The 20,843-nt window shown below is 40.0% G+C and overlaps 1 protein-coding gene across 4 annotated transcripts in view; it reads right to left on the bottom strand.

The window, feature by feature from the left end:
* The window catches only part of cyfip1 (cytoplasmic FMR1 interacting protein 1), a 37,236-nt gene that overhangs the window by 15,192 nt on the left and 1,201 nt on the right, over window positions 1–20,843 (bottom strand). For 2 of the 4 annotated variants that reach the window (XM_024278500.2, XM_024278497.2), the window contains exons 2-17: window positions 9,938–10,058; window positions 9,675–9,764; window positions 8,203–8,280; window positions 7,958–8,059; window positions 7,690–7,871; window positions 6,242–6,338; window positions 6,023–6,151; window positions 5,839–5,943; window positions 5,361–5,452; window positions 4,612–4,729; window positions 4,178–4,300; window positions 2,464–2,589; window positions 2,215–2,381; window positions 1,975–2,122; window positions 528–681; window positions 287–443 (exon numbers count right to left, since the gene is read on the bottom strand). In XM_024278500.2, the coding sequence (XP_024134268.1) occupies window positions 287–443; window positions 528–681; window positions 1,975–2,122; window positions 2,215–2,381; window positions 2,464–2,589; window positions 4,178–4,300; window positions 4,612–4,729; window positions 5,361–5,452; window positions 5,839–5,943; window positions 6,023–6,151; window positions 6,242–6,338; window positions 7,690–7,871; window positions 7,958–8,059; window positions 8,203–8,280; window positions 9,675–9,764; window positions 9,938–10,054 (1,985 nt within the window). In that variant the 5' untranslated portion in view covers window positions 10,055–10,058. Of the gene's footprint in view, window positions 1–286; window positions 444–527; window positions 682–1,974; window positions 2,123–2,214; window positions 2,382–2,463; window positions 2,590–4,177; window positions 4,301–4,611; window positions 4,730–5,360; window positions 5,453–5,838; window positions 5,944–6,022; window positions 6,152–6,241; window positions 6,339–7,689; window positions 7,872–7,957; window positions 8,060–8,202; window positions 8,281–9,674; window positions 9,765–9,937; window positions 10,059–20,843 lie in introns of those variants that run through there. The other 2 variants (XM_024278498.2, XM_024278499.1) reach the window with 2 other exon arrangements.

Here is a 20,843-nt window from a genome sequence, read left to right as displayed (position 1 = left end):
TTTGTGCCAGTGGAAGTGCTTAATAGCTTATGTAAATCTGTCTGCTATCAGAATAATCCTGCAGCAAACATTTTAAACCAGCATGAAAATGCCACTGAAGCTGCACAGCAGCTCTGGTTTTGGTCATGTGACCAGTCCTGTCAAACAGCTGCTCCGTGTCTTCATATGGATCGCTTTATGGCAAATAAAACATGTCCAAGCAGCAATTCATATTTGTGTAAATTATCTGCAGACTTGTGAGTTTGTGGCAGCTGCCAACCACATTTATGACAGAAACGGCATTTACTCCATCATGGAAGCCTCCTTGGTATCCAGGATGTGGTCGGTGAGGATCCACGGCATGGACATCTCAATGGGGAACTGAATCCTGCGGCCCATGGTGAGTTCCAGGAAGAACTCTCTGAACCAAAGCTGGGAGAGGTCACAGCACTGCTGCAAGGTCTCTGCAGGAGGGACGGAGACAAAAGGTGATTTGGATCTTTTTCACATAAACAGCATCAAGAAGATGACGTCAGCTGTGCTCCTACCGCTGAAGTTTAGGAGGTGAGTGTAAAAGAAAGACTCGCGGTGGAACTTCTCGATGTCCAGGATGGTGGGGCCTTCCAGGCTGCTGCGCAGAGTCTTCTTGGAGCCGCTCTTGTCTGCGATGAGAGACTCCAGCATGGTCCTCACCATGTACAGCTGCGCAACAACAAGTTTTTAGAGTCAGCAGCCACACTGGTTCTCCCCCTCTTTTAATAACAGTGTCCCTAGGAAGGTGGTGAACGTTCCATAATCTTAAACAGAAACTTTTAATTCAGAGCAGATTAATTTGGAGGGTTGAGCGGGCTACTGCTTACCTAAATAAACTGATTAGATTTTGGAGCTGACGTTTAAGCTGATAAATTGTGGTGTTTATGCAACAGAACGGAGGAAAATATCTGTCTAGAAAAGGCTAGTCAGCATCAAAATGACAGACCGGTGGAAAAAAAACGACACTTCCCAGATGGAAGGCCTGACGTTCGCACACATCCCCTCAGCGGTGAAGCAAGTGTCTGTCTAGCGAGGTGACAAGCAGCAAAAACTTACACAACGGACGCTCTAAAACCCTGAAGATCTGAGGTGAAAGTGTCCTCATTCAGAAAGAGAATGGCGAGGATGAGATTAAATCATCTGGATTAAATGGACCTGCCTTTTTTCCTGTGAATTCAACTTTGGCATGACATGCTGCAAACATGACCTCTACGGTGGCGTGTTGCACTGATTCTAGGCTGGGCAAAAAATGAAGATCCACTCCAATGAAAATGCTGTTTTAACAATGTTCTTGTGCCATTTTACTGGTGGTGGAGGACATACATGGAGAAGTTTTTCCTTATTCACAATGTTGTTAATTAGGAGCAGACAAAATACGGTGGGTAGGTCACAGGGAGAGGGGAAGGGGGGGCGGGGTTGCTCCACGCCAACTTCCTGTCCACAACTCAAAGGTGAATTTCTCATGAATTATTGCCACTTTGCAGAAACTATGTCCTAAAAAAATCGACACAAGTTTCATGATTTTGGCTAAAAAGTGCAAAATCATAAATAAAAGCAACTGGGAACGTTTTACAATAGATCAAAAGATGATTGGAGATGATCGGGACTTTATATCATTGTATTAAGTAAATTTCTAATATTAAAACCAAATTAACTAACTTTACAAGTTGGAGCAAATATAGTTTCATACCGTTCAGTCCTGCACTAAAAAAATCCTAAAAAGATTATATAAATAAAGAAGTGCAGAAGTACATTTCTTTTTATGTGAACTTTATCTGTTCCTTTTCGTCTTCCTTAAAATTTTAGTTAGTTTTGTCTTTTTTTCAGATGCATTCGGGGATCCTGAGGGGCAAAATTCAAAGCCCCTCAAAGTCCTTAAAATGCCGCCCTATGTTGGCCGCCCTATTATCCTCGGTTTCCACCCATCTACGAGAGCCCCAAATGCAAACATCTCTGAAGGACCTGAGTGCTGGAGGGCCCCACAGCTCGGCGAGGAACCTTGATGTCAAAGCCTCCCTTTGGGTCCTTTTCTCCCCGCAAAGCCGGGTCGTTGTGAGGCTCGCGGCCCGTTTCCCAGTCGCAGACTGTCTTGCGGATGGCCTGGAGGACGCTGCAATTGGAGCATTAGCTCAGCATCAGAATGGTTCCATGCGGCTCCTTCAAAGTTCTTCCAAAACATTCAGACAGAAAACATTCCAATACCTCTGGATGACGTTCTTCTTCTTCTTGATGGCCTGCCTCAGTGGATCCCGCAGGGTGATTTGAGCAAAGTCCTGCAGCGCGGAATAGATGGTGTGACGGATGGCGTGGTTGAACACGCTCTCCATGCGTCCCATCAGCACCTGCAGGCCTTTGATCATGGCCATCACCTGTTGAAAGCACAACATATCATGAAGAACAGTCCATAACTCCACGGGGAGTGATCCTTTGTCATGTGACGCCACCGCTGACCTCCACCAGGGCGAACTTCTCCTCGCTCGTGTAGTTGTAGCGGGTGGCTCTCTCATACTCCTCTGCGCTTTCAGGGAACTCCTTGTTGGAGAATCTGTCAGTTGGATGGACCAGCTTCCAGGAGTACTGTGGGAGGAGTTACAGAAGTGATAAAATCACCGTCACCTCAGGGAATGCATTCAGTTTGAAGTAGCTTTGATTTAGAGAATAATTTCTTAATCCTTTGGAACCTAGGGCCAAAAACTCAGTTTTTATCTACTTTTGAATGTACCTCTGTATTTTCAATTTGAAAGACTATCTGCTTATTCGGCATCATTTCAATCATTATAACCTCTACTATGTAACACTAACTTTATTTTGTCCTTTTTCCACAATATATTTACACAGTAGACATAAAATCATGCAAAAACAGAAAATTCCTTCTGGGAAAATGGGATTTATTTTGCTGTGGAAACCCCAAAAATGTTTAACAAACTGTTTTTACAACATAGAAGAAAAATTTTAGGTGTAATTTTATAAAAACAACAAGAAATTTTTTTTTCCAACAAACTAGCATGTTTTTGAATGAAAACACAAAATAATTTTTTTCTTATTGTGTTTGTGCAAAATAATAAGAATTTTTTTTTTGATCCAGCTGGATTTCAGGTGTTCTTTTCAGCTAGAATCGGCTCACAGGTGGAGACGTGTCTGTTTACTCTGAACTGCTCTACTCCCGTGACAGCGGAGGGCAGGACTTTCGCGGTGAACCGCAGAGCTTCCGCAATTTTTAGACAACACCGGAGTTCGTTGTTGTAGAAAATTCATGTCAGTCCCCATCCCAAAATAAAATAATGACCAGTTTCCTCATTGTTGACTTTCTAAGAGCAGACAGCTCCTCCCCCCACAGCGGGCCCTCTGCTCTGCGTCGCAGCTGTCTGATCGACGTTCATCTTCAACCTCATTTTTTAAAATAAAAAGTTTCCTTTTATCCAAAATTGAGAAATAATTGCCATATTCTTGGTTTAGTTAAATAAATTGTCAATCACAGAATATTCAAATAAGTTTAAGTCTATTTTAGACAGAGTTTTATTACGCTGATCTCACAGCTGCACAGCAGGACGCCTGTCAGTCACAGAGGGTAAAGCAGAAGTAAAAGTAAATAATTACCAAAGTGAAACACTAAGAAGTAAAAGAAAAACCTGCTTAAATGCTGAGTAACAGTTGAACAGGTTTGATTTGTTTTTTTAAAATCCATAGAGTCAGGTAAATGATATATTTTAATGTGTAAATGTTAATAGTTTCAGATGTTGAAATACAATGTAAGGGAATTTACCAAATTATAAACATCCCACAGATTATTGTCTATTTCCATTGATGAGTAACGATGGGTTTTTGTGGAATCCTATAAGCTGAAGATTTCAGGTGGGTGGAGATTAAAAATAAAGATTTAAAACATTTTAAAACTTAGAATCTTTGTTTTTCCTTATCAAAAATATTCCATTCAGTCTAAATTTAATCAGACATGTTCAAACTGTAAAGTCGACGGTCACCCTATCAGGCAGTTAGTGTGGATCCTGAGAATAAAGTGTTTTTAAGAAAACTGTATGATACAGCCGCCTGTAGCGGAGTGAAAGTGAAAAGTATGGTATGGTACTTTAAGGAGTACCTATTAATGTAACTGAGTAACTGTAACTCGTTCCTATCCTCTCTGGAGAGTAGAAAACATTTTTCTTACCACTTCCATGACGTGAGCGCTCCACTGGGAGAGCAGCTGCATGCCCTGCAGGGCCAGGTCAAACAGCTTCCTGTACTCCGTATCCGTCTTTTGGGCCTCCTGCCGCCCTGATCCGGTCACCACCTACGGGGAGAACCACAACAAGCGCAGCTCACAAAACTGTCAGCAGGACCAAACATTAGCTCCAGAGCTACAAAAGGACTTCTGTGCTTGTTCCAGTTGTACACTTTCATTTCCATCCAACCATGCTGAATTTTGACCTCTATCCCCCAGAGGCAAAGCATCTGCAGAAAGCTCATTACATCACAGCTGGACGCTTCACCCTCACAGACAGGAGGTCTAATCCTAATAGGGGTCATCAGCCGGAACGACTATTTGGGGGGTGTTTTGTATCTTGCATTTAAGGATATAAACTTAAGTATGATCACACTGACCTCACTGTTGCTGTAGCGTGCAAGCTCAGAGATGAAGCGCATGTGGTCGTCCCTGATTTGAATCATCTGCTCACAGATGTTGTACTGAGGGCTGCTGGATACGGAGGTGCAGGTCCACCTGAGACGAGGGAGGACGACACAAGATGTGTTACTGTACAAGAACTCAGAAAACCATGCGACACCTAAATACTTCAAATAAAGGTTTTCTTGGCAAGGAATAGAAAGTATGAAGTGTATATTCTAAAGTTTTTACACTGCAAAATCAGGCCCTTAGAAATAAGTAAAACATTCTTAACATGTTGGAAGATTTTTTTCAAATAAGGAAAATAAAATCTACCAATACGGTAAGAAAAATGGCCTTAAAAAGAATTCCTTTTTTAGGAATAAAATAAAATGTTATTGATCTCACAAAAGGGGAAAATCACCACAGTTCTATTAAAAACAACAAATAGACAATAAATAACCGTAAAAATGTAATAAAATCAAAGTAAGCTAATACAGATATGGTAACTAAGAGCCTATGGTGCCAGCTCATAAAAACTTCTATTCACCATGATGTTTTTTTTCTTAAACTAAAATCATTTTTCCAGTGTAAACTTTCCTGATTAGATTATTTTTCTAGTCAGAAACTACAACATTTTTTCTTGAAAAAAATAGTCTTTTTACTTCCTTAAGATTCCGTTTTGCAGAGAAGGACACGCCTCTTCATATAAGCGCACACACAGAACAGCAGCAGCGCCTTGGCTCACCTGGATTTGTTCTCCTCAAAGTGAGCACTGGTCTTGATGTATCGGGACAACTCGATCTGCATGTCGCCAAACAGCGGGACCACCTGGAGTTGCTGTGAAATAAAGAGAGGTATCACAATATACAACCATTAAAATAAGAATACAAATGAAACATATGAGTTTTAAATTCAAAACTATGTTTTTGTGGCTTTTTCTCATGTTTGTTCTTGAGATTTCAGAAATTATTTAAGTGTAACATCTTTTTGATTATTAAATAGTCAAGAAATGGACAAACAAGATGAAATACTTTTTTTTTAAATAAACACCAAAGGATTCTCATCCAGGTCGGTAAATCCTAAATTGCATTCAACATGATGCAGCTTTGAATGAACCTTAAAGCCCTTTTCTTGTTTTTTGCTGTCTTTTGCTTCATGTCCAACAGCAACAACTAAAAAAATAAGTAAATAAAGGAACTTAATCCACTCTTTTATGAACATACCTTAAAAAACTTATCAATCTTTGTGAGGTTAATTCTCTTCTTGGCATCCAGCTTGTAGATGTTGCTGCTGTTTCCATCCATGAGGTACAGGCCAAAGCCCATAACCTGCAGAGGAGAAAGCGAGTGGAAAACAGATCACCTGCGATGCTGCAGCTGTGTGCTTTTAGGGGGCAGGTGCACTCACTTTGAGCAGCATGTGCTTCTCGCCGGGCGTCAGATAAAGCTTGTTCTCATAGTAATCGGCACAGAGGTTCACGATGTCCGCCAGCAGCTCTTCGTACCCGTGAATCACTTCCAGCTGCTGCTGCAACGACTGGTAAACACGGCAGAGTCACCGTGACTCAAACAGGAGAACCCACAAACTGATCCACGTGTGTGAGGTTGAGAAGCAGCTCAGACCAACCTGAGTGATTTTGTTGTGGTTCGCCAGGAACATGGACAGGTTCTGTGACTCCTGAATGGATGATGGCTCAGACATCTTTCTGAGGAACTGAGCAGCTCTTAAAAAAAAGGATATAATCTCAACATGAGAACAATGAAATGTGTTATCTTAGATGATCAGAATTATCATTCTGGAGAACCATGAACTTTTTCATAGCAAACCATCTTGGAAAAGACAAAGAAATGCATTTTTTTCATGGAAGAATGTAGTTTGCAAGCTCAAGCATGCACAAGCAGCTGGATCACATGCCACGGCACAAAACTCAAAGACAAAAATAAAAAATACAATTTTGATGTGAAAGACTGGAAAAAAAAGCAGTTTGCTCATGTTTTCACTTTCAAATCTGTATTTTCTCAGTTTTTGTGTAGATCAATCCAGAGCTGCTGTGAAGTTCAAACAGGGCTGAATGACGCTGCCCTCTAGTGTCCATAGAAGATTACTGAAGTCCAATAGCTTATAACTTATTGCATTTTTAATGCTTTTGTGGATTTTTTATAATAGAAGACATCTATGAATGAAATTAGGCTTTAAGTACATTTTTTTAATTTTCGTTTTTCAAATCGTTGCAAATCAGGAGCAGTAGAAAAAAATGCAATTTGAAAAAGCTTGGAGTTTTTAATGTAGGAATTACATTTGGCGGGCTACAAGTTCGTTGCTCTACTCCTTTACTAAAGTAATAATAATTTTGTTGCACCAGTAATGTTAGGTTGAGGTTTTGAGGGGCTGTAAGCTAGTGGGAGAGCGTGTAAACAGATGAATGATGGGAATTATAGGAAGGCGTTTACATCGAATGCGATCCCTGCATCAAGATCTTCCAGTTTCACTCTTAAGGCAATCTACAGATGCGATCTGAGCTCCTGTGGTGCGATTTGAGCGGCGCGGCGCATCCAGAGTTAAAAAATCTAAACTTTAGAAAGGTTGACCATCATGTCGGCAAATCAGGGACTCAGCTTTGGGCATGCAACATGTTCAGTAACTCGATCAGCAGGTGGAGAACAGATCCAACATGGAGGATCAATTCAAGCATTTTTGACCTGAACTTCCATCCATTCTTAACCCACTATATAGCGATCAGGCTAAAACTTTTGACAGTAGCTCCTACCACGCGTCTCCAGCATCAAGCTTATGAACACATTTTTGGACGTGTCGAGCAGCAAGTTTGATGTGCATCAAAAGAGAGGCGACCGATGCAGTTTGACGTGCATTTATCCAGCTTTACTCTGCACCAACAGTTCAGCGCACAACTTAGAGGTGGCTTTCTGCTAAACTACTGCAGCTCTGCAGAACTGTTCTAGAAAACAACACAGGCTTTTGGCTAAAAACAACACAATCAATCCCAGGATTCCATTGGGAAAGCTTTTACAATAGTGTAAAAGATGATCAGAGTGGAACTTTACGGCTCCGTGTACCTTTTATATGCAGAGTGGTCGTTCTTGACGCTGCACTTCATGTTCTTCAGCTCGTCCAGCACAGCGAACATGTTGATGAATCGTCCCAGAGTCAGCAGGTAGGCCTCAGAAACAAAGTCCTTCCTGCGCTCGGCGTGGCACAGGCGACGGACCTCCCCACAGAAACGATCGATTGCTGTGCGCTGAATCATACCAAACAGTTCAGGCACTGAGCGTCTGCAGAACAAAATCAGCTTTTCTCTCTGCTGGTACAAGTGAAACACTGTACCTGGAAGCACATGAAGTTCATCAGCTTGGTGACCTCTGGCTCCAGGACCTCCACCGTCTTCTCATAGATCTCCACTCTGTTTGGCTGCTCATTGCACTTCACCTGTGGAAAAAATGTAGAAGGTGATTAGAATTTCTGTGTTAGAATTACTTTCAGCATTTGTTTAGGAAAAAAAACATGAAAAATAACTTGAAAATGTTGGGAGCATTAAAAAAAACTCTGAATGAGGGAGAAGAAGTGCAGACCTGTGGGATGGCACGGGAGCAGCTCCTCCAGGTGTAGAGCATGACGGCGTACTCCTGCCCCTCCTCCAGCATGTCGTTCTGAGACAAACAAAGCAGGCAGCCATTGTCATGACTCAGCAAAACAAACTCACTTCCTCTGGAAGTGCTAAAGCAAATATGAAAAACTCTACGAACCTGCTAAAGAGGGCTTTGACAGAAAACCAAATAAATACAACTTTCTAGCAACCTGCTTAAATATAAACTAGTTACAAAAAAAAAAAAAACTAAATACAAATTCTGTTAAGAACTGCAAGACCCACACAGATAAAAATCATGTTTTTGGTGCTTTTAACATGTTCTTGTAGCATTTTTCTATTGGAGGAGAACAAATATAAAGAAAACTAAACTTAAAACTGTGTTTCTGAGTATTTCTTTACTCAAATTGTTGTGAATTAGCTGTAAGCTAGCTGGAAAGTGTGTAAACAGAGACCTCTCAGTTATGAGTGATGGGAAAAGGGGTGGGAGTTGCTCGCTTGCTAGGAGGTGAATTTCTAATAAACTCCTGCCACTTTATGTCCTAAAAAAACGTTTTTTTTATTTGGGCTAAAAACACCAAAATCATAATTAAAAGACATATAATAGATCAAAAGATGATTGCAGTGGGTCTTGAGGGGGAATTATCAAAACTAAAGATCAAATTGTTGAGAAAAAAAACTGGAATTAGTCCTACAATTTTAAAAGTAACTCAAAAAACTGTTCAGAGAAATGCTAATTGCTATTTGTAAAGAAATTAATTTGAGTTCAAGTTTACATAATAAAAGAAAAAAGTTAGAAAATATAAAATGCACAAAACAAGTTCCACACCTAAAAACCGCTTTAAGTGAAAATCTTGCACAGATATAAAACTGAGTAACAGACATGGAGCCCCAAGTTTGATCATATTTTTGAACGATTGTTCCAAATAAGTTTGATTGACTGATGAAAAGTTTGAAGAAGTTCTTAGCTCCAAAAGAGCAAGGTTTGGTTGTTTCACGGATAACATATTAAGTTCAATATTTCAAAAACCATACAGACGAGAAAAACCTAAAGGTCAAGTAGAATCCCCTGCAGGAACTAAAAGTTCAGAGGCTAGAATAGTTCAAACAGTAAAAGATTTATCAGGCATGAAAAAAGAAAGGAGCAGGAGAGGATTCCAATAAGCTTGGCAGCAAGAACATACTGGTGTCGAAGTGCAAAACCTTTGAAACTGGAAAACATTTATGCTCCACAGCCTCTTTTGAAAGTCCTTTTTCTCCAGCGGGTGGAAGAGAAAAACAATTCTGCCTCCAAAGCAATTATGGCCCTCTAATTAAAACACAAATTCCTGATTTTCCTGTGCGGAGATGCTCTGACATATCTCTTTGTGCTTGAGCCAAGTTCTTCCTCCATTAATCTTCTGACCCAAATGTTTTGTCCAAACAAAGCAGCGAGGGAATACAAGTGCTGGTAAATACCATGCTGGAGTGGACGGTAGCCTGCTCGATGTATCTGGCGATGCCGGTGACGAACGCATTTCTGTCCTCGAAGTTGGTGTTGAAGTTGGGCTGTGGGAAGACAAATGATTTCACTTTTGTAAATGTGCACATTAACTGTTTAAGCACAGTCCTGTTGCTTTTCATTCCTACTAAATGCCCTTTTAGAACATCACATGGTACGATGTGTCAGCAGTATCTGGTGACCACACAAACAGAAACGGAGAAGCAGCATCCACACTGACCTGATAGACCACAGAGGAGGGGAGGGGCTCGATGCACGGCTGCTGGTCTGGGAGAGGCAGCTCCTCCAGGAGGTCCACGTTGGAGAGAGCGTCTTCTAAAGTCACAGTGGACGCCATGCTGCTGAAAAAGCAAAAAAAAAAAAAAAAGTTGTGATAACACTTTCAAACTGGGTTTATTACTATTACTGTATAATATTATTATTACAGTATTATATTACTGGGTTTCTGCAAAAATCCACAGAATTCATTTGAATGCAGTTTGGAAATGTTTTATTGGAGTCAAAAGTGAATGCAAAATGTGTTAAAATGAAGTGTTCTTTTATCTTTTTTGACAGAAACAAATGACTGTATGACCATAGTTCAGTAGCAGAAGACATATGATGCTGCACTGTGTCATTGAAGAAGTATTTTGTTGTGTGCTGGGGGGTTTCAGACACCAGACCTCTCCTACAACACTGACATCCTCATCTTGGCGGCAGCCATTCCAGGATTTCCAAGTTTTCCAGAAAGTTGTGTCTAAAATTAGCATTTTCCTGTTTTTATCTTTGTTGTGAGACAGTTACCCCCCCTCCAAATCCAGCAACCCTATTGCCCACTAACATTTACCCCTGCTAGTTTGTGCATAATGCAACAATTGTGCAAACGTGCATCAGCAGGTATAATGTCTCTGCACACGCATTATCCTGTACACATCTAGCAGTTGATAATTAATTAGATTTTCTTTTTAAGAAGTATTTCTCTACAGAATGTCACTGGGAACCCAATTCAATGATTTTTTATTCAATTAACCATCTCTTTTTTTTCTAAGAGATCACTGCTAAGCTAAATCAGAAATGTCCACTGTCCGCCTCAGTCACAGCTAAATCTCATTCTGGTTTTCTAACAGGAAGCTTGTAAAACCTCCAAAGTGCCAAAAGCATCTTTATATCTTAACTGTTTCTCCAAGGGAATTGTCTTTTAGTGTTTTTAAGTTCTCCTTTCGTGCAGAAAGGAGTCAGACGGTCTGGAGTTTCCTGTCCAAACCATGTGTTGAACCGTGACCCGAGAGCAGCTGAAGAAAACCTCAGCTGCCCATTTGCTCACCATTATTCAGAGAGTCTTGATCCATTTGAAGCTGTAAGTGACGCCTCTATGTGGCCACAGTTTTATAGCAACAGGCTTGACTGTATTCTTGTTTACAGATCACTATCTGCCTGGTGAAATTCGATAATTACTCCAAAGATTCAGTCTCTTTAAGAAAGAAAAGCCTCACAAACCACATTTTAAATAAAGAAGGCACTGCCCTGTTAAATCCGTTTTAACGGCTGCTGATTACTTCACAGTTTAATACTCAACCAACCAGAGAGTGTGGTTTGCTAGGCTTTGCTTTAGCTTTTCACAGGTGTGACCGGCGTCAATAATGAAAAAACCTCCTGTAACCATGGCTGCCAGTCCAACCTCCACAGCCACCAACTCACCAAACGCAACCTCTGCAGTCTGTGTGAGCACAGGGTAGGGGTCAGAGGGGGTCACCGATGGCATGGCACAGCGCTCAAAGCAGGAGGGAGAGAAATAAACTCCATATTGCTACCACAGCAGTTCCTATAGGCTTTTATAACCAACATCACAAGCAGTCTGAGCCATAACACCACCACTAAAGGAAAAGACCAATGATCACTGCTCCTTTTGGGAAAAAAAACCCAGACTTCCTGTTTAAAAAAGACAACATGAGCCAGTTTGGTTCATCTGGTGACCACTGAAAAGTTTGTTACCATTGACTGCATATGAGAACTAAACAGAGTGACTCCTCCCCCTCACGAGTCCAAACAGGAAGTACCTGCTGGCTCCAAGAGGCCAAAATCCAATAGAATTCTACTGAGAAATAAACAGCTGTTACTAAGTCACTCTATTTGTCAGAATAACCATCCTTGATTGGATACTTTTAACATCTTCTTGATAATTCTTGTATTTTTTGTGATTTTTTTTTCTGTAGTGGAAGTTATTCAAGCAATAAACTGGCCAATCAGATGCTTCAATAAAAGTACGTGTAATATTTTGGATTTAAACATTTTCTTAAATCATTGTAAACTTTTACAATCTGAAAATGATCAACATAATTTTAGTATTCATAATAATCAAAGTGATGAACAGCAGAAGTTTAGGCATTCTCTCCTCTGCATCCATCTGTGACTCAGACTCACGGTCAACACGTGAAGACATTTGCCTCAGTTGCATTTCTTGTATGCATTTGCCATGTTCTTAGAGCAGCTGCTCTCAAAGCGAGATTAAAATAATCTAGCAATTTATACAAAAAACAAGTGTCTGCGCAGAAAAGAGTCAGTGAGGAAACAGAAAAAACTTTTCATTTCAAAGACAAAATAAAGTTAAATTTTAGAGACAAAACCTTTTGAGAACTCTGGATTTATTCCAACAGTCTTTCCCCACAAACCAAGTCTACTCAGCATAACATGCAGCAACCGACTCTGTTTTATAAGGCTGTATTCAGACTGGACACATTTAGCCCACTTAAAGTGAACCAAAGTTGGTTTCTCCTGATGAATCCAGAACACATTTTTAGTCTGAATCCACAGAAGTGAACCCTGGTCCAAGACCAGGAACCGCTCTCTGACCCATCGTTTGAAGTGGTCTCGTTTTGTTTCCAGTTGGACTGAGCTCCGGTTTGCTCTGTGATTCCTCAGTCTGAATACCCTCCACGCTTGGAGTGGAACAACTGAACCAAACCAGACACTGTAGCTGGGTTTTATGTGATGTATACAAAGAGCTGCGGACAAGCGACGCAACAGCAGCTAACTGAAATGTGGTCAGATGAATTCAGGTTTAACCCTTCCACTCGCCTTGGCTTGTTTACATTAAAAATTGGGTCATCTGGACCCCACAAGACAGTGCGCTGAACTTTTTTTCTATCATTGATTTTTGAGTTTCACTAATGTCCATTGGCAGACATAAAAATCCTGTCTATTTTTGTCCACATTTGTCATGGAAGGAATCACACATCAATATGTGGTTGGAGTCATCTGGACCCCAAAGAGAGCGGAAGGGTTAAACCAACTTTTATCGTGATACACATTGCTTCTCACACCGTTCCCCAACAATCTAAAAAGGTTATAAACATCTTCTCAGTAACTCCCTTGCAGCATGCGTCTGCCGTACCAAAGTACAAGTAAAGAGTGTTGTACCTGATCTTGATATAGACGTTCTAAATTGATCACTGTAGGACTTTTATTATTCCTTCAGTCATTGCTTTGCCCCGCCCTCATAATTCCTTCCTGATTGCAGAGATCTTCAGTCACATGGTTTTGTTTACAAGCTTTGGTTCAGAACAGAAATGTCCAGTTAAAATGCAGTTGGAATACAGATCAAACTTAAGGTTAAAGACCACTAAACGTAGCTGACATGATTAAAGTGAATTTTCAAGCTTGGGTGAAGACAAATGTCCTCTTGTTGCTGTTGCAGTGAGACTATCCAAGAGTAAAACAGTGTTCCCTCAATTATTGCTGGGGTTCCATTCTAAAAAGTTCTGTGATGGGTTAAATCTGCAGTGGGATTATAGACAGGCTGTAAAACCCCTCAGAACAGTTTACACACTTCTCTCAGACAGACATGAGCATTTCCACACTTTTCTCTCCTGTTTTGATTCTCAAAGTTCAAATATAATAGAAGAAAAACAAAGATCAGACTATGATCAGAGATATAGGTAAATGTGGACAGGCCACGGAAACATTTTTCTCATATTGGAGGACATAAATAAAATGATTTAAGCTTAAAACTGCATTTCTGAGTATTTCTTCATTTAAATCATGAAGAATCAGGAGCAGATTCAACACCCACTGCTGGAAAAGCTCTCACTTGTAGCACAGGAACTGAAATGGGCGGGGCCAACATTTCCCTGCTCTGCTCCATTCTGATGCAGACAAATAGACACATGAACGTCTTTGTTTTCCTCGTCCGGGATGGAATCTGAATCAAAACTGTAATAATGCTCTCCATTTTTGCATGGGGTTGTGAGGGGCTGTAAGCTAGCAGGAGAGAATGTTAACAAATGAATGATGGGACATGAGTGGAGGCTTACTTCCATGCCAACAGTCCCACCAAAAACTCAGAGTCGAAATTGTAATGAACTCCTGCTGCTCTACAGAAACTATGTCCTTTTTAATTTTGGCTAAAAACTGCATGATAAAAGACCACAAGGGACGATTTGAAAATAGATCAAAATATAGCTGGAGTGAGACTTTCAGTTCAAAGCCCGGAAAGTTTTTTTTTTTTTTTAAGTTGTGGCTCTTGCTCATCATTTCATCAGCTTTTTGAATAATAAAGTGACAAAAAATTTCCTGGGGTGTGAGTTGAGTCTGAGTCATTTTCTGCAGTTGAAGTACTTCTGATCACTTAAACTGTGAAAACAGAAAAATATGCACACAAAAAAATACAGGAAATGAATCTGCCAACACCAAAGCTGCCAAATAAATGTGACGGCTTGCAAAATATAATTTTTCCCAAAAACTTAAATAACATCCCACACAAGGTGTTTTGTGTGTAAAGCCAATCATAGGGATCAGTTGCAGTTCACTTGAGTGTATAAGGGGGTGAAGGAGGCAGCATCCATGCATACAACTCAGCCAGTAAAGCAGAGAAGTTCGAATCCTGTTGAACAAAAGCCCTTTGAAGAGAAACTGAACTGGTGCAGATGTCAGAGAATGACAGAAAAGGAACATTTTAGGAAACACTTTGCCTACGCTTCCCTAAATGGAGAAACAGCACAAAACAGAAGTGTCTGCTGTCTTTTTAAGTCATGGAGGGAAGCCGTGCTTTATTACATGAGGCAGAAAGAGGAACCGTGGTGACTTTTTTCTTTGCTGATCAGTTCCCGTTCAAAGTCTCCACATGCAAGACACAGACAAGGAACAAATGAAGGAAGCTGTGGCTTCTACAGAGTGCATTTAGACTTCACCCACCGGTGAAGAAACACACCACCAGGCTGCGCCTAATTACACACTAAGCAGCTTAGTCCAGCCTGCAGTAGGTAACCAAGGTGTTCCAAACACAGCAAACTGATGAGTGATGAGGCTTATTTGATGAGCTCGGGCTCATGCAGCAACACAGAACACGTTAGAGGAACTGATGTGAAACTATTGGGACATTCTTTGAATCATTTCAGCTCAAGATTCGTTTCGTTCTGCAATGTATTTTAAGGGTGAACTCGTAAGACAGGTTCTGTTCAATAACCCCTTAAAGGTAAAGTCCCGGTTTCACACCTGAGTCTGGGAAATGTGTTCTCCACATTCAGCCATCCCCGGAGGGGGCGGAGAGCTGACGCCCTGACCACACTGTGGTTTATCCCTCCCCCCAAACCCAACCTCTGATGTCGAGTGTCAAGCAGGAAGAGACCGGATCCCATTTTTAGAGACTTGAATCTCCTAGCCTCGGGGCGGACATTAACTAACTGAGCTGCTTGATGAACAAAGAAATGCTTTTGTCCATTTTGAAGAACATCTGCAGCAGTAGGATAAGAGAAGAAGAAGCTATTTTTCTATGCGATACTATTAAACATAATTCCTCCCTTTTCTTAACTGGCTGTATCCCTTTCAGGGTCCTGGGCTTGCTGGAGCCTGTCCCAGCTACTGTTGGGTGAAGGCGGGATAGACCCAAATACAGGTCGCCAAAAACATTACAACAATGTGTAAACAACAGACCTAGTTAAACTGAATGAAGCCCTAAAGACAACACGTCCACTAACTTTGAAAACCTAAACAGAAAACAAAACTTCCGTACTTTGGTCTCTGCTCGTGCAAACAGCCCAGACTGAAACTGTTCATCTTCAATTTCTCTTTCATAAAAAAATAAATACAAATGTGCGTCTCATTTCACTGAATTTGCACAACTTTTTTTTGTTTTGTTTTAAAAAATGACAACTGCAGCTGCTTGTTTAGTGTCACTTTGACCCTATAAAGACTGAGAATGAGGGAATATGTCAGGAGAAGATATCCCCTGACTAACATATATTGATAAGTGCATCTTTATCTTGCCTTCATTGCCCTGATGAATCATCTGGATTCTCACTTGGGCTAAACTGGACTTGTTTAAGCTGAAAACCAAGAAGGACCTTAGTCTTTAGGTGGTCCTGATTTGGTCTGAACTAGGACCGCCATGATTAGTCTATTAGTCACGACTACTGGTTGACGACAAATTTAGTAACTGATTTTTTTATTTTATTTTTTTATTGCAAAACTGCAAAACTTTCTAATGCTCTGTCTGCCATTGTCATGCACAGTAGTCCTAATCTGGGTCAGTAGTGATGTTACAGAAGGTTATAGGAAGACCCAGGTACCATAACACCCCGCGATCGCTAACTTTCATGGCTACGAGCAAGAGCATCGTGCAGCTTGGAGTTATATAGTCAGAATGTAGAGAAGTTAAACAGAGTTGTGAACACCACAAAAATGACTTTTATTATATTTGAGTCAGTGAGACAAAAACTTTTCCTTTTGTGAAAAATAGTTCCTTTGTTTCAGATGCTAACCGCGTTTGATTTAAGTCTTGTTTTAATACCAGAAACAAATTAAGGAAAGAAGATGCATAATTAATTAAAGGTTTAATTAACCATCATCCAAATTGTCTTTATTTTTAGTTAGCATGTATATATATAGCTTAAACAGTTCAAGTTTAAAGCTAATGATGGTTAAGATGCGTGTTTTACATCTATTTTACACATGACTCGACTAGTCGACTAATTGAAAAAATGATCAGCGATTAGTTGACTTTTAAAGTACAGTATCTGTTTGTGGCAGCCCTAGTCTGAACCAGAATTCATGTTTAAAGAGCTGCCACTATCAACAGAAACAAATAACAAGGATTATAAACGGCCGTCGTGCAGTGGTAGGGCGGTCGACTCCTGATCGGAAGCGAGCAAGTTCGATTCCCGCCATGCCCGCTCATGTGGTGAAGTGTCCTTGGGAAAGACACTGAACCCCGAATTGCCTCTGGTGGGAGGTTGGTGCCAGTGTTCGGCAGCGGAGCCACCACCAGTGTGTGAATGTGTGTGTGAATGGGTGAATGGGTCTGTGACTGTGGAGCGCTTTGGGCCCTCAAAGGAGGGTAGAAAGCGCTATACAAGTACACACCATTTACCATAAACACATTAAGCTAAACAAGAGAATTAGATAATCACGCTACGCAGAATGCAATGACTGGTAATAAGGCTAGAAGTTTGATGGGAATTTTTTTTCTAGTAAACTGTGTTGTTCTTCGTGTTCGCCTCTTTTATCCGCAATAATCAGCATTGCAGAGAGAACCACACAACAGATACGTCAAACTCTATTCATAAGAACATTGTTCAGATACCATAGCTCCATGTTAGCTTGCTTGTTCTTATATCTTTGTTATTCTCTTATTATTAATAGGCATGTTTTTTTTAAAACACACAGTGAGAGCAGTGGTGTGCCTGCTACTCCTTTAGGGACTGTTTTCCACACTCCTGGGTTTAAAGCAATGTGTGGGTGCATCGTTTACACAATCAGCAGTTGTCGCTTGGCAACAACAAAATGCCACCAGAGACGCGATCAGAGATTCCGGGACAGGCTGAGGAGACTGAGGTCCTTCAGAGTTTGCAGGACTCTTATGATTGTATTGTTGCATGTGCCCTCCTTTACAGAGTGAGCTGCAGGGGGACAGATGAACAGGAAGAGGATTGACAGACGGGTGCAGAGATCCGGCTCTGTTCTGAGAGGAAGATGTTATAGAAGCTGGGTTCCATCATGGACGATCCTCTTCATCATCATCATCCTCTGCATGAAACTGTGGATGCACTGAGGAGCTTCTAAGCATCTCCTTTTGCAGATCTTTCTTCCTGTCACCCATTAGACTCTACAACACCTCATAAACTGAACAATAATTATTGTTGTCATGAACTTTTTAAGTGTATTCAGTTGTAACACAAAATATAAAACAACAGACTCACTTTTCAGTTCATTATATTAATTAAAGTGTAGTGCATGTCACTCCTGACTGCAGTACTAAAACATTGAGACATTTTAGCCCCCGCGTACTACCAAAAAAATCGGTCCCAGATCACTAAACAACTAGAGTTCACACTCAAGATGCACTCCCAATTTTTGAGAAAATTAATGTATTTTATGTGAACCTTGTGATAAAAAAGTATGGCAATTACTGTTTAATTCTCAATTCTGATAAAAGTAGGTAAATCTAGAGCTTCATTTTTTGAACAAAAAGTTGCTTTGTTTGGTGGAATGAGACGTTCTAAAGCGGTAATCGTCTGCAGTAAATGGTTATAAAGTCTTATTTTTAAAAAGGGGAACACTGACGTTGACATGCAGTTTTAAGTTTTAACATAGGCAGTGTCAGCAAATTAAACAGAAAAAGTGACACCAACGCAGCTTCTATTCCATACACAGCATTTTTTGGGCACACTTTATAAGTAATGGCAACAAAAACAGTCACTCCATGTGAATAATGAGTTTGGAGAACCAAAACAGGCCGTCTACAGAAAACTGAAGTGCTTTTTTTAAGATGGTGTAAAAACAGGTCACTCTAGCAGCCCTCGGTAATCCCTTTTTGCATTTTTTTAACTTTTAAAGTTTTTTTTTTTCTTTGCAGTTCTGACTTTAAAAAGCAAACACTTTTGTGCTTTTCACAAATGTTTCAAACCTAAATCTTCTTTATATCAAAAATATAGTTTTGAAAACCAAACGTGTGTAAATTCTTTGTGGAAAAAAATGATGTTTTCAATAAAAATAAAAAATAATGCATTTACAGAGGGGCAAAACAGTACTCGCTAATCACTGATTTCGCAAGTTGTCCCTCTTAAAAGATGAGTTTGATCTTTTCTGTTCATCAGATATCCTTCAACGTTGAGAGACAGAACATTCAAAAAGAATCTAGGAAATCACACTGTTTGACATTTATTTATTTTTAAATAATTTATTTTGTTTAATGGAGCAGCAAATAAATGTTGAATCATTAACAAAAGTTTACTTAACACTTTCTAATATAAAGACGGGTTTCCTGTAGGTCTTCAAGCAGGTTCACAAACACTGCTACTGTTATTTTGGTCCATTCCTCCATGCAGCTCTTCTCAAGAGCTTTTGAGGCAGCTACTGAGCAACATGAACTCCCTGCACAGATTCTCTATTGGATTTTGATTCGTCGGAGTGCTACAGTAGTAACCTTTGTTACTGTGGTCTAAGCCATCTTCAGCTCATTGTGTGGTTCTGGGTCGTTTCCTCACCACTCATTTGTTCCCACCAGATCTTACATGGGAGGCACACAGCAGACGTACCAGAGTAAATCAGCCTTTACTGATAGTTGTGAGGCGGACTCCCCACGCAATGCAACTGAGGTGCACTGCAAACAATCCAGTGTAACTCTGGGGTGACTGCCTAAGGATATAGAAAGGTGTCTTTTCTATAAATAATGAGTTCAATAAGCTGACATAATTAAAAGGTAACGATTGGAGGATAGAAGAGTTTCTTAAAAAAGTCTTCCAAGTTTGAGGGACAATATTTATCTTTGCACCATTATAGCCTAAAAATAAATTATTTAAAGGCATACAAGCTTTATACATTTTATCAATGTTCTCTGCATATTATAATGAAGTAGTTATGTATGCTGTCCTTGACTCTGGACAGAGAACTTTTATTCAAATAACAGCCACTGTGTGCAGGAATGTTATTTTTCTGTTTTCGACAGCTCAAAGAGAGGACGTCGTAAACAGAGATAAGAGAATGACGCTGCTGAGAACACAATTTGAAAAGTATGGAAAATGGAGTTTAAGATATAATAAATACTCAATTTGTCTTAATTTAATGAGATTAAATAAGTGCCTCACATTTGTTTTTATGAGAATTTAATGCAAAAAATGAAGGATGAAGACAGAAAAAAAGAGAACTTTTAAGACCCACTCCAATGAAAATTGTGTGTTTTAACTCCTTCTTGTAGCATTTTACTGATGAGGACACATACAATAGAATTTAAGATTAAAACTGTGTTTCTATGTATTTATTCAAATCGAGTTGGATCAGATAAAAAAAAGATATCTAAAAAAGCTGGAAAAAGCTTTTGTGAAGCAGCAAGTAAAACAGGCGGACTTAAGTCTTATAGCTCCACTCCATTTCGGTGCATCCACTTGTAAAAATAGATACATTTTCATCTTAATTTTCCTCAGGCATCTGGATTAAAATGATTCAGCGGGATAGCTCTGATATTGCTCACCATTTTTGTTTCACCACCAGTGTTAGGTTAGAGCTGTGAAGGGTAGTAAGCTAGCAGTAGAGAGTGCAAACAAAGGGTCAAAATACAATCTAAAAACTAATTTGATGTAGTGATAAATGCACATCCAAGGTATCCAGCAATTTAAACACATAAAGGTGACCCTGTGTGGAAATGTGGCCACTCTGGTCATCTTTTGATATATTTTATAAGCGTTTATAAGCTTTTAAATTAAGATTATGCCATTCTAAGCCACAATCATAAAGCATTTGTCATTTTTTAAGCCATCATTTCTTTAGAAAGTTCATTAGAAATTCACCTCCAAATTGTGGGTGGAAGTGTTGGTGCAGAGCAAGCCTGGCCCCTTCCCATCATCCCTTTGTTTACACGCTGCCCCACTAGCTTACAGGCTCTCACAACCCCACCCTAACATTAGAAGTGAAAATAAAATAGCAGCAATATTGGTTGTGGCTATCCATCTGAACAAGGAGTGGAGCACAGCAAGGAGCTTGTAGCCCGCCAAATGTAGTTTGTACAACTACAGGCTTTATCATACAACTTTTTTGTTGGTCTGTTCTTGTCTTACCATAATTACAAAAATAAATTTAATATTAATTTTATTTATATATGTAATCCATCATGATTAAAATTATTCTAGAACATGTTAAATACACAGATAACACCACAT

Source organism: Oryzias melastigma, linkage group LG9 (assembly GCF_002922805.2).
Source record: "Oryzias melastigma strain HK-1 linkage group LG9, ASM292280v2, whole genome shotgun sequence".
Taxonomy (NCBI): Eukaryota; Metazoa; Chordata; class Actinopteri; order Beloniformes; family Adrianichthyidae; genus Oryzias; species Oryzias melastigma.
The sequence above is the reverse complement of the archived record's forward strand: the minus strand, read 5'-3'. Positions and strand labels throughout refer to the sequence as shown.